The sequence below is a fragment of the Xyrauchen texanus genome, chromosome 8, assembly GCF_025860055.1.
Source record: "Xyrauchen texanus isolate HMW12.3.18 chromosome 8, RBS_HiC_50CHRs, whole genome shotgun sequence".
Taxonomy (NCBI): domain Eukaryota; kingdom Metazoa; phylum Chordata; class Actinopteri; order Cypriniformes; family Catostomidae; genus Xyrauchen; species Xyrauchen texanus.
In genome coordinates this window covers 33,552,209-33,564,123 of record NC_068283.1, presented here as the reverse complement: position 1 = coordinate 33,564,123, position 11,915 = coordinate 33,552,209, and the positions used below count along the sequence as shown (strand labels likewise).

At 39.6% G+C, this 11,915-nt stretch overlaps 1 protein-coding gene across 1 annotated transcript; it reads left to right on the top strand.

Annotated features, from left to right (window-relative positions):
* Positions 1–11,915, top strand: LOC127647833 (band 3 anion exchange protein-like). Its single transcript, XM_052132318.1, has 20 exons — positions 1–30; positions 167–222; positions 1,130–1,227; positions 1,342–1,388; positions 1,513–1,678; positions 2,352–2,487; positions 2,657–2,726; positions 2,996–3,038; positions 4,317–4,501; positions 4,702–4,903; positions 5,834–6,037; positions 6,734–6,882; positions 7,641–7,835; positions 7,962–8,210; positions 8,414–8,503; positions 8,725–8,891; positions 10,178–10,419; positions 10,549–10,718; positions 11,273–11,446; positions 11,814–11,915. The coding sequence occupies exons 1-20, from the start codon at positions 1–3 to the stop codon at positions 11,865–11,867; spliced, it is 2,727 nt and encodes a 908-aa protein (XP_051988278.1). The 3' UTR covers positions 11,868–11,915.

Sequence of the window (11,915 nt, the reverse complement as noted above, 5' to 3'; positions counted from 1 at the left end):
ATGATGGAAGCCGTTGTGTCATTTAAAAGGGTAAGGAGAACATCTCATTTAAAATAGAGCAGTTGGCATGCAATGGATCATTTGATTTATGCATGATATCACCAGTGCAGTAAAAAAAAAGTATGTGTCTGTCTCTCTCTCTCTCTCTCTTTCTCTCTTTCTGTAGGAAAATGACATGTTCTATGAGGACGGCGAGTCATCTCTACCCTCTCCATTTAGTTTGTGAGTATAATATGCAAATAAAATTTAATCTGGCTCTCTGAAGCAGCTACGATTGAGGGGTAAATCTCTTGAAGATGTGTCAGTTTTACATTTTCAGAAAAACAATAAGAAATTGCATATTTGCTTAAAGAAAATTAAGACAACTTTTAGGACCATGAAGTTTTGTACACTACACTGTTACTTTATTGTCATCACAACTAACCACATTTTCCCACACATTTTTTTCATTAGCGTAATGCATTGTTTGTTTTTTCACATTATGGTAAGATTTGGGGAAAATCGAATTTCTTATTTCTTCATTATGGTTTTGGGGTCAAGATATGTTTTTTACAGGTTTTTGTGATTCACCTTTAAGCACCACCTGAGGGGTTTCAAAATGACACTAATGAATTAGACTTTAATAATATCTTAAGAACTGACTGTACAAAATTCTTGTTTATTAGTTCTAAGTCAGTATTTATTCATTCATTCATATTATCATTTACTTTTGAGAGAATCCAAACCCCACTAAAGATGCCCTTTAGAAGCAGAAGAAGACAGTGTTAATCACTCAAATCTCATATTATTATCAGAAATGATTATATGAAGTTGGGGTGGTAATGAAATGTACAATTGTGCCCTATGCTCTGTCTCAAAATAAACAACAGTGGAAAATTAAACACAATCAAGTTAGGTTTACAGAAAGTAAAGCTATAAACTGTCACCCTCTTGAGGCCAAGATTCAGGGCAGCGGGAGTTTTTTGTATCTTGTATCAGGGTTTTTTGTATCTTGCTTGAGTCGCTTTGTAAGACGATGGAGATCAGTCTGGCCTATGGTGCATAAACTCTGGTGAGTGTGTTAAGCTGGGACCTCTGTGGCTTTTCCCTACTGTGTGTTGTAGTGTGTGCTCTTTTTCGCCCTCTGTAGGATGCCTGAGGGACACAAAGGCAGCTATGATTTAGAACAAATGAGGCAACAGGAAGAGGAGCAGAATCAGAGTTTCACCTTCACCAGTGACTTGGAGGGTGTGTTGACTACACATTCAAGCATATACATGAATTTAAACACTAAAATATATACATATATTCCTGGTTCACCTCTACCACTCTCTCACAAGTCCTCCACTTTCCCCATTTCAGCTGCTCGAAATACCAACACCAATGCCATCAAGAGAGGAGATGCAGAGGTAAATCATTTACCCCCGACCACACTCCCCACCCCCCAACACACACTCAAAGAAACACAGAGGGGCTTACACTGTCTAATTACTTTATAAAACCCTTAACAAAAATTCTGTTTATCCACATCAGGCATACGTTGAGTTGAATGAGCTTCGGGGGGAGGTATGGCAGGAAATGGGACGCTGGGTGGGTTATGAGGAGAACTTCAGCCCTGCCACAGGACAATGGGGTTCCTCCCAGATTTCCTATCTCACATTCAAAAGCCTCATTCAACTCCGCAAAGTCATGAGCACAGGTGAGACATAGAGTGACACCTTTTATGTTTTATTTAAGGGAAAATTGTAGAGAAGACTGGAAACAATGGGGAGAGGAAATGAACAGGAAATGGCATAATTTGAACCTGTGTCACATGCATAGGTGCCATAAGCAGAGTACGTGCATTGACCACTAGACCATGGCTTCAACAGAGTAACATGTTTGATAGTGGCCCATATGTTGGAGCGGTGGCTTTTGTGGTCAGGACGAGTACTCTGACATATTGAGTTGTGGTCTCAAGAAAGATTCGGGTTAGAATCAGGTCTGAGTCATGTTCCCATCCTGTACTTTTCTCTCTGCCCTTGATATACTGTCTCTCTCTCTACTTGTCTATCAATACAAATATGGCAAAAATAATAATAAACATTTTTAAATATAAAAAATTATAAATATAAATGTATAATTTAATTTTGTCAAATTTAGTGACTGGATCTAGAAAAACACTTCAGGCAATCCTAGGCTCTCTTACTTATTTGGAATGACCGTTTTGGCCTTTTAACAATAATTAATGGGAGAAATGTATGAACTGTCAAAGTGAACATGTGTAGCAGATGATGATATCACTTTAAGAAGGTTTTAGGAGACTTACTGTTGAGACCTACCAACTAGTATTCACACTGGCTATACTTGTTTTTCATGCTAAATGTAACTAGGAGTGGTGCTGTTGGATGTTGATGACAGCAGTTTATCAAGCATTGCTCAGAAGATGGTGGAACAACTTCTGCTCAAAAAAGAGATCCGGCCCACTGACCGCGATGCTCTTGTGGCAATACTGCAACGTAAGCGCAGGTGGGACATGTATTGGTTGACCATTATTTACTATTATTTTTCTACTATTTTTATCTATGTCAGTATCAAAGTTGTGGTGATAATTTTCTGTATTTTCCTAGTAATTGATGGATGGAACTCACAAAGCCCTGTTAAAAGCTGTATGACTTATTTTTGCTCTGCTTCACAGTCAGTTAGAGCCCACTTCTTCCCCTAGTTCAGGAGACATAGAGATGCAGACATTCTCAGTCACCAAACAGGTATCCATCCATCTATTAAGTCATCCATCCATCCATATCCATAAGGTTTTAGACTGTAGATTTTACATCAAGCATGAGGCCATGTCCACACACTAACACGTTTTCGATTGAAAACTAATTTTTTTTTTATTACCTACCTTTCAAAAGTATGTGCATTGTTTGTTTGTTTTTCCTTTTTTTTAATTCAGGTTTGGTGTAAATAGACTGTAGTTTTGCATTAGTATGGTGCTACTAGTCTCTACTGATCTTATGACTGTTCTGTTCCTCAGCGAGACATGGTTGATCGTGTAGAGGCCTCTGTTGTTCTGTCAGGTGAGAGCACATTCATTTTTCATTCAGTTAAATCATAGTGTGCCATTTTTACTGCTAAAAAAAACAAAACACTTTAAATCCAGCCTAAGCTGATTTGCAGATCTTGGAAGGTTTCTCATCATGATCAAGTTGGTCTAGTTTGCTAGTTTCAGAGGGGTTTGGGCCATTTCTAATCTGGTCAGGATAAGAAACCAGCTGGTGGGCAAGCTAAATCAGCTGAACATCAGCTTGTGTGGACTGGTAGACCTGCTATAGGCCAACTTGACAAGGCCATGAGACCATCTGGAAACCAACTTGGCCAGGCTGTGTGACCAGCTGAAGACCAGCTTGACCAGGCTGGGAGACCACTTGAGGAACAGCTTGGTCAGGCTGAGAGACCAGCTAGGTCAACTTGGTCAGGCCTGAAGAACAGCTGAAAAGCAACGTTGCCAGGTTGTGAGACTAAACAAACTTGCTGAAGGCCAGCTTGGCCAGGCATGAAGATCAGCAGCAGACCAACTTGACGAGGCTGGGGAGACTAGCTAGATCAGCTGAAAACCAGCTTGGCCAGGCTGGGTGACTAGCTGAAGACCAACTTGGCCAGGCTGGGAGACCAGCTAGACCAGTTGAAGACCAGCTTGGTCAGGCTTGAAGACCAGCTGAAAACCAACTTTGTCAGTGTAAGAACTCCACGTTCGGAGATGGAAGGGAGGAGATGGAGAGCAATGATGCGGTCAAGTAAGGCTCTTTATTTCTCTGCCTTCAACACTGCGTGCACTCTTCTCAGAGCTTTTCTCGGTTCAATCAGATCAGTATCACACAAACTTCGTAAACATTAAGTTCAGCTTCACAGTACGTATAAACTTCAATATAAACTCTTCAGCTTCACAATAAATATTTAATAAGACACGCCAGTCACTGGTCACTCACGATCTCTCTCTCCCTTTCTGATGGTGGCGTGGCTGTTTATATGCCACTCTCCCCATGCTCACTGGAGACAGGTGTTAGACATAATTTAGCTCAAGTGTAAGCGCCCTTACCGGGGGACGCTTGACCACGCCCCCACTGCCACAGTCAGGCTGAAAGACCAAATAAACTAGCTGAAGACCAACTTGGCCAGGCTTGAAGATCAGCTGCAGACCAACTTGGCCATGCTGAGAAACCAGCTAGACCAGTTAAAGACCAGATTAAACAAGCTAAGAACAGTAAACCAGCTCAGGCTTAACATCAGGGTTAAAATCCAGTACTTTTAATGCTCTTGTCTCTTCACTACTTCTCTTCTCTTCTCTCTCTCTCAAGGTGTGGTGGAAAACCTTCAGAAACCAGTAGTAGCATTTGCACGTCTGCAGAATTCAGTGGTGATGGAAGGAGTTTTAGAAGCTCCAATTCCTGTTCGCTTTGTCTTCTTCCTGGTGGGCCCCAGCCACAGCGGTCTGGACTACCATGAGAGTGGCCGGGCCATGGCAGCACTGATGGCTGACTGGGTAAGGAGGGAAAAAAGAGAAAGTATAAGCAAAACAATTAGTAGAAAAAACAACAAGAGTAAATAGAGTAAAAAGTAAATAGTGACTGAATGTTACAATGAAATTAAATGAATCAAATAAGAAGGTTGACTCCACCTTTCATATCTGATGAAAGACCTGACAGATGTCTCATAACATCTCCATCCTGCGTATGCTTATAGGTATTCACTCTGGAAGCTTACTTGGCCACAAATGAGAAGGATCTGACCAATGCCATGGCAGACTTCATGGACTGCAGCATTGTGATACCGCCGACAGAAATCCAGGATGAGGCGATGCTCAAGCCCATAATTAATTTTCAAAAGAAGATTCTACGTGAAAGGGTCCGCCCATATGATACCAGACTCATTGTTGGGGGCAAAGGTCAGGCTTCATTGAATGACAAGGTGTTGATATGGGTTTGTCACTTTGATGTTGATCAGATTTAAGTTCACAGTTGAAATTGACAGACTATGTAATGGTCATGGCTCAGAATTGGAGTTGTGTGGCTTTTAGTCCATGTCTGTTAGCTGTGAGTTCATTTAAATTCAAGTTTACTATCAAGTGTACCAATTTGACCAAATTAACTATCAGTAGACATACACATTGAAAATGTGCAGTCTTTCTTTTCTGGGAAAATGGACCAAAAGTATTGATGACTCATCTTGAGCTCAGGGGTGCATACAATAAAATGCTCTCTAAAATGAGCATTTACCCTTCCCACTGAATACATTTTTAAATGTCTCTGACCGTTGCGCAGTATCTCTCAGAGTCTTGCACAGGAGCGCCACGTTTTTAGATGCTGTATCAGGTTAAAATGAACTTCAACTTGCCGTCTTGAGATACCTTCGTCTAGCTTTTTTAGCGTAAGAATGTGTCCTGTCTGAAAGGCCCCTAAGTATGCTTTTTCTATTTTAATAACAGAATATCAGAAATGTACCAATATGCTGTCTACATTTATTTATGATGACATAATTTTTATATGTAACAGAGTGGTGGCGGCGTAGTGGGCTAAGGCACATAACTGGTAATCCGAAGGTTGCTGGTTTAATCCCCACAGCCACCACCATTGTGTCCTTGAGCAAGGCACTTAACTCCAGGTTGCTTCGGGGGGGGAATCGTACCTATAATAAGTGCACTGTAAGTCACTTTGGATAAAAGTGTCTGCCAAATGCATAAATGTAAATGTAGATATGTAGCTTTCAGAGAACTAGGTATTGTCCTACACATCCACCTAGGCTGCAGATTTCTGTATCCTGGTCTTATCTTTTGAATGGCATTCAATGTATTTATTGTGCCTATTTGATTATTTAGCACCAACTGGACCTGAGAAGCCACGGGAGGATCCCCTGGCCCGTACCGGCTATCCATTTGGTGGTATGATCAAAGACATAAAGCGCCGCTACAAGCATTACCTTAGCGACTTCAAAGATGCATTAGACCCTCAGGTGCTGTCTGCTATCATCTTCATCTATTTTGCTGCCCTTTCTCCTGCCATTACCTTTGGAGGACTGCTTGGTGAGTACATTATCTGCAGAAATCAACTAATCACACCATTCTGAGACATCTGGTCCACATTCCAGCTCATTTTGGCCAAGAACCACCCATTTAGACAGGAAGAGACAGTCTGACCGACATGTACAGTAAGCATGACCAGTATGTTTTGTTTTTAATGTGCTGGTTATAAAGTTTAGCTGAAATAGATTATACAACTTTAAATAGACTTTTGTGGGAAAAAAATATTTCGGCAGTCTAGAATTAAACAGAAATCATAGACATTATTTCACAGACACAACTCAGCAAACAAAGAAGAATATAGAAATATGCACATGCATATCTAGATAAGTTGCTACTAAGTGCCTCAAACAAAACTCTGAAGATCAAAGATTTCATGCCTGCCAAACTTTGACAAATCCAGTTATTCGATTTTCCTTGAATCAAACCGTACCTTGTAAACACAACTTAGTTTCGATGTGTATTTGTTTTTTACGTGCTCCTACCCTAGTTGCGTAAAGCCAGCCAATCAGTTTGGAAATGGCAAACAAAAATTATGCCTGCCATTTATGCCAGATACTATTGATTAGAACATCCAATGCTTGCAAAACTATTTCTGCCTGACAGAGAACTTGCCTTCCCAGCAAATTGGCAGCAAAGAAAATCCAAGGAAACTATTAACGTCTTTTATTTGACCTTTGTTCCATGTCTATGTATTAGCGGATAAGACGGAGCACATGATTGGGGTCTCGGAGATGATGGTTGCGACCTGCGTGCAAGGTGTCATCTTTTGTCTGTTTGCGGCTCAGCCGGTTCTCATAATTGGGTTTACTGGCCCATTGATGGTGTTTGAGGAAGCCTTCTTTCAGGTAATGCTTTTTCATTAAGAAATGTGATTTAAAGGAATAGTTCACACTAAAATGAAACTCTGTAATTATTTACTCATCCTTATGTCCAAACTCAAATGCTGTTCTTTTTCTGTTGAACACAAAAAGATCTATAAGAATCTACGTTTGCACAATTATTTTACATGCAACAGCAGTTAATGGTGAACACATCCATTAAGTGGCAAAAAAGACAAAAATCATTAACAGACCAAAATGTACATCTGAATTCACTGAAAATCTCTGAAATTTTCATTCATGTCAAACCATATCTGAAGCATATAAAGGTGCCATATTTGAATAGACATACATTTATGAGATTTGAGAGCTATAGTAGATATATAATGGAGTGCAAGATTTTCAGTGAATTTTGACTTAAGTTTTAGTCTGTTCCTCTCACAAAGCTATTGGACGTCTTCATAAGACTTGGAATATAGTGCATGAGTTGTAAGGACTGCATTTATTGTACTGTATTTTTGTCCTTTTTATGAACTACTGAGTAACTACTCAAAACTAGTTAGAACTACAGAAAATGTAAAAGACTCATTTTGTGTTCCACAGAAAAAATGTACAGTATACATGTTGGTCTGTCATGAGAGTGAGTAAATAATGACAGAATATTTTTTTAATTTTTGGGTGAACTATTCCTTCAATGAGCTAGATTTAGACTGGTTATAGACTTTCTTGGCCACCCAAACCCTCAAGTCTTTCTCTCATAATCAATCTTTATCTCCCCAAACTAGTTCTGCAAGTCTCATGACTTTGAGTACATCGTGGGTCGTGTCTGGGTTGGCATGTGGTTGATCGTCATTGTGGTGGTGATTATGGCAGTGGAGGGGAGCTTCCTTGTCCGCTTCATCTCACGCTTCACCCAAGAGATCTTCTCCATCTTGATCTCTCTCATTTTCATCTATGAGACCTTTGCCAAGCTCATGAGGGTATAAAGGCCTCCACATACACACACATAAACACACACCCAAAGATGAATTACAGTATAGCAGTTTGGCCTCAAACTCTCCCATTGTTTTTTTTTTTACCCTGTACTCCTTGTTTATATCCCTCAGATTTTCCAAACGCATCCTTTGACTCTGAACTATGAACACTTGAATAATTCCTTGGAAGACCCCTTCCATCCTGTCAAAAGGCATGTCAATTACACGCGACTTCCTGATGGCAATGTTACAGAGATTCATGAAGAAACAGAAAGGGCCTACCCCAACACTGCCTTGCTCTCAATGTGCCTTATGTTTGGCTGTTTCTTCATTGCATACTATCTGCGTGGGTTTAAAACTGGAGTCTTCTTCCCTGGCCCAGTGAGTATGCCCTGTTCTACCTTGTAGCGTCTTTTATTTCAAAACTCTGAGGCTGAGTACTGCAACAACTGTTTTTTTCATACAAGTAAATAATGATATTCAAAGTAATACTACAGTAAATTTGTATTCTGAAAAAAAAAGCTAATATTTTACTCTTGAGGCCATGTTACTTATGTTGTTGTTGAAACGCTGTACATCACCAGATCCGTAGAATGATTGGAGATTTTGGTGTTCCCATCGCCATCTTCTTCATGATCGCTGTGGATATCAGCATCAAGGATGCCTACACACAGGTTAGAAAGACAACCACTGTTCAGAGACTGTTTTGCTTTAAACAGTCCCTATTGAAGTCATTTGAACATAAAATGACTAATGTTCTGGACCATAAATGAAAATGCTAATTCATTATAACATCTTTATGTAATAACAGATAGTTAGTTTAGATAATAACAAATATAGTTCCATTCATGCATCTCATGGTAATTGTGTGTGCGTGTGTGTGTGTTTTTCCCAGAAACTGGTGGTTCCAAAAGGGCTGACTGTGTCCAACACTTCTGCAAGAGGCTGGATCATTAACCCATTGGGTGAGAAGAAGGATTTCCCAGTCTGGATGATGTTCGCCTGCGTTGTTCCTGCCATATTGGTCTTTATCCTTATTTTCCTTGAGTCCCAGATCACTATGTGAGTGCCTCATTCATAAGAATACAACAGAGCAAGTTTAAATTAATTGATAGCTGTGTGTAGACACGTACGCTAGAATTCTCCTTCTCAAGAACTCCAACATAAAGAAAATGAATAGCAAGAAAATACAGCAAGATGAAAGTCCATGCAAGGCACATGCATCCTATGGTACAAGGATTCTGGAAACTAAATACAATGAGTTTTGAGAGTCCACATTGAAAACAAAAAGTAATTTAAACCAGGGAATATACAAAGGGAAAATTTAAAAACACAGAAACATCATGACCTGCACCGAATAATAAATATTTAAGAATCTGCATTATTTCTAGATCATCAGTCAAATCACTAAAGCACATATTTTACTTTGAACATGCTAACTCCTTAAAATTAAAGGTCCAATTAATTTGCTTCCATTGAAGCACATAATAACATGGATCATCAAGTTTTGCACAAAAATGTGTAGTCCATGCCAGATTGAATGCTTGCTGTCATTCAAGCAAAAGGGGAACATACGAAAATTGTGTCAATTTTTCAATTTAACTTGCTAATGCTGATTAAACAATTTTAATGCGTCAAAAAAAAGTAGAAAAAAAGTGTTTAATTTGAAAACAAGATGACTCATCTTTTGAACCCCGCTGTTTGCAGGGCTGGAAATAAAGAGGTACTCAGGGGATGAAGTCCAGGGAGTGAATTTAGAGGGGGGATGTAGTTCCAGTCCAAACCAATGCGATCACATGCCCAAATGTTGTTAGGGAATGTTCTAGAAACCTGACATCAACCCCATTCTGCTGAGTTACTGAAAAACGGCATCTCTCATCAGACATTTTTAAATCAGTTCAAGTACGTTTACCTTCTCTTGTGGTGCAACTGAGTGTGCATTGGGTCAGCAGCTTCACAGACCTGAGTTTGTGTATGCTACTGTGTTGAAACCAGGAAGGAGTCACATTCACATAATCAATTACTTATTTATCAATTATTTACTCCACTACTAAGATTACATATTTACTTTGGGGGGTTGGGGGGTAGAGTTAATAAAATATACAGTACATTCTTCTTCACTGTATTACATCATTTACATAAACTTAAAAAAACTCACTTTTGGCACCCCTCTGTGGACATTTCACCCAGAAACTGGTTCACACGTGCCCGTACATTCACTCACACACACGCACACACACACACACGCACAAAATCTCAGCTATTTCCACCACTGACTGTTTGTAATTTCATTGGTAGTCATAATTTATGCCATTGCTTTAACATTCCAACTTTTTTCATCTGTCCAGTCTGATTGTGAGTAAGCCTGAGAGAAAAATGAAGAAGGGCTCTGGTTTCCATCTGGATCTGCTCCTTTTAGTGTTCTTGGGAGGAGTTGGGTCGATCTTTGGTGTCCCCTGGCTTAGTGCTGCCACAGTGAGATCTGTCACCCATGCCAACGCCCTGACTGTCATGACAAAAGGTCCCCGACCACAGATTGAACGGGTGATAGAACAGAGGGTCAGTGGAATTCTGGTGGCTGTAATGATTGGTGAGTTCCAAGTTCTCTTTCTGTTGTAATGACACTGAATTAATGTGTAAAGATAAAGCTTCAGATAAAGCTTTTTATTACCATATAAAAAAAGTGGAAATATACTGAACAAACATACTTTGCCCGCAGGGGTCTCCATTCTCATGGAGCCCATCCTGAAGATGATACCCATGACAGCTCTGTTTGGGATCTTCCTTTATATGGGTATCACTTCACTAAATGGCATACAGCTTTGGGACCGTATGCTTCTCCTAATTATGCCGAAAAAGCACCATCCATCTGTCCCATATGTCACTCGGGTAAGATTGTGCATTTATAAACACATATCTACACCACATGGCCGAATGTATCCCGACAGGAACCCTTCCAACTACGCCCAATTACTAGCAGATACATAAAATCAATCATACAGCCATGCAGTCATTTTCAGCAGAATGGGGCGTACCGAAGAGCTCAGTTACTTTTTAATGTGGTAAGAACAAAACTCCCACTGAACACATTTGAGATTAAATGGAATGCCGATTGCAATTCAGGTCCAATTGACGAACAACAGTGCCTGATCTCACTGATGCTCTTGTGTGTCTGAATGAGAGGAAATTGCTGCACCCATGTTCCAACATCTTTTAGAAAGGATTCCAAGAGGAGTCCTGTTAGATAATAGAGTAGCAAAAGGAAGACCAACTCCCTATTAATGCACATGGGTTTTAAATTAAATGTTCAACAAGCATATTTGGGTGTGGGTGTTTAGGTGTCTTCATAATTTTGGCCATGTGGTCTGTGTGTGTGTGTGTGTTTGTGTGTCTATCAATCTACTGTAGATAATATGGATCTCTGTCCCTCTGTTTCTCTACAGGTGCCAACTATGCGTATGCACCTATACACTCTGATTCAGGTCATGTGTTTGGCGATTCTGTGGGCAGTGAAATCTAGTAAATTTTCGCTTGCTCTACCCTTTGTATTAATCCTCACAATCCCTCTTCGAATGTTCATGACCGGCCACGTCTTTACTGTGATGGAGATGAAATGTGTAAGTATCTTTTTCGATAGGCCTAAGACCGCTATGCATTTTCCTCTATGTAATTCCCAATGTTGTACATACATTATATTTTATGCTGAGGTTTATTAACATGCTTAATCAAATGAATGTTTGTTAATAAGTCAATACAAAACTAAAGCAAATGTATGTACATTTATCCATCAATTAAATGTAGATTTTTTTTTTATTGATATTAATATACTGACAAAAATATTCTAAAACTTAACCCTAGAATTTTGTCATGCTGTCCTTCACTGTATATATAGTACACATTATCAAAGTAATTTTATTTTGTTTACTTTCTGGTTTACTGTGTGTTGTGGCTGCCTATGATATGTAATTTGTTCTCCTGTTGCAGCTGGATGCAGATGATGCAAATGTGAAATTTGCGAAAAATGACGAGGACGACTAAAATAACCCCTAAACAAACTTGGACATCTTCCCCGATTCTTGATTCGAA

Excerpts from the sequence above, each read along its gene's own strand:
- LOC127647833 (XM_052132318.1), top strand. The coding sequence starts at position 1 with ATGATGGAAGCCGTTGTGTCATTTAAAAGG. Across the intron at positions 1,679-2,351 it reads CCGCAAAGTCATGAGCACAG|GAGTGGTGCTGTTGGATGTT; the intron begins GTGAGACATAGA and ends AAATGTAACTAG. Across the intron at positions 8,211-8,413 it reads GAGTCTTCTTCCCTGGCCCA|ATCCGTAGAATGATTGGAGA; the intron begins GTGAGTATGCCC and ends GTACATCACCAG.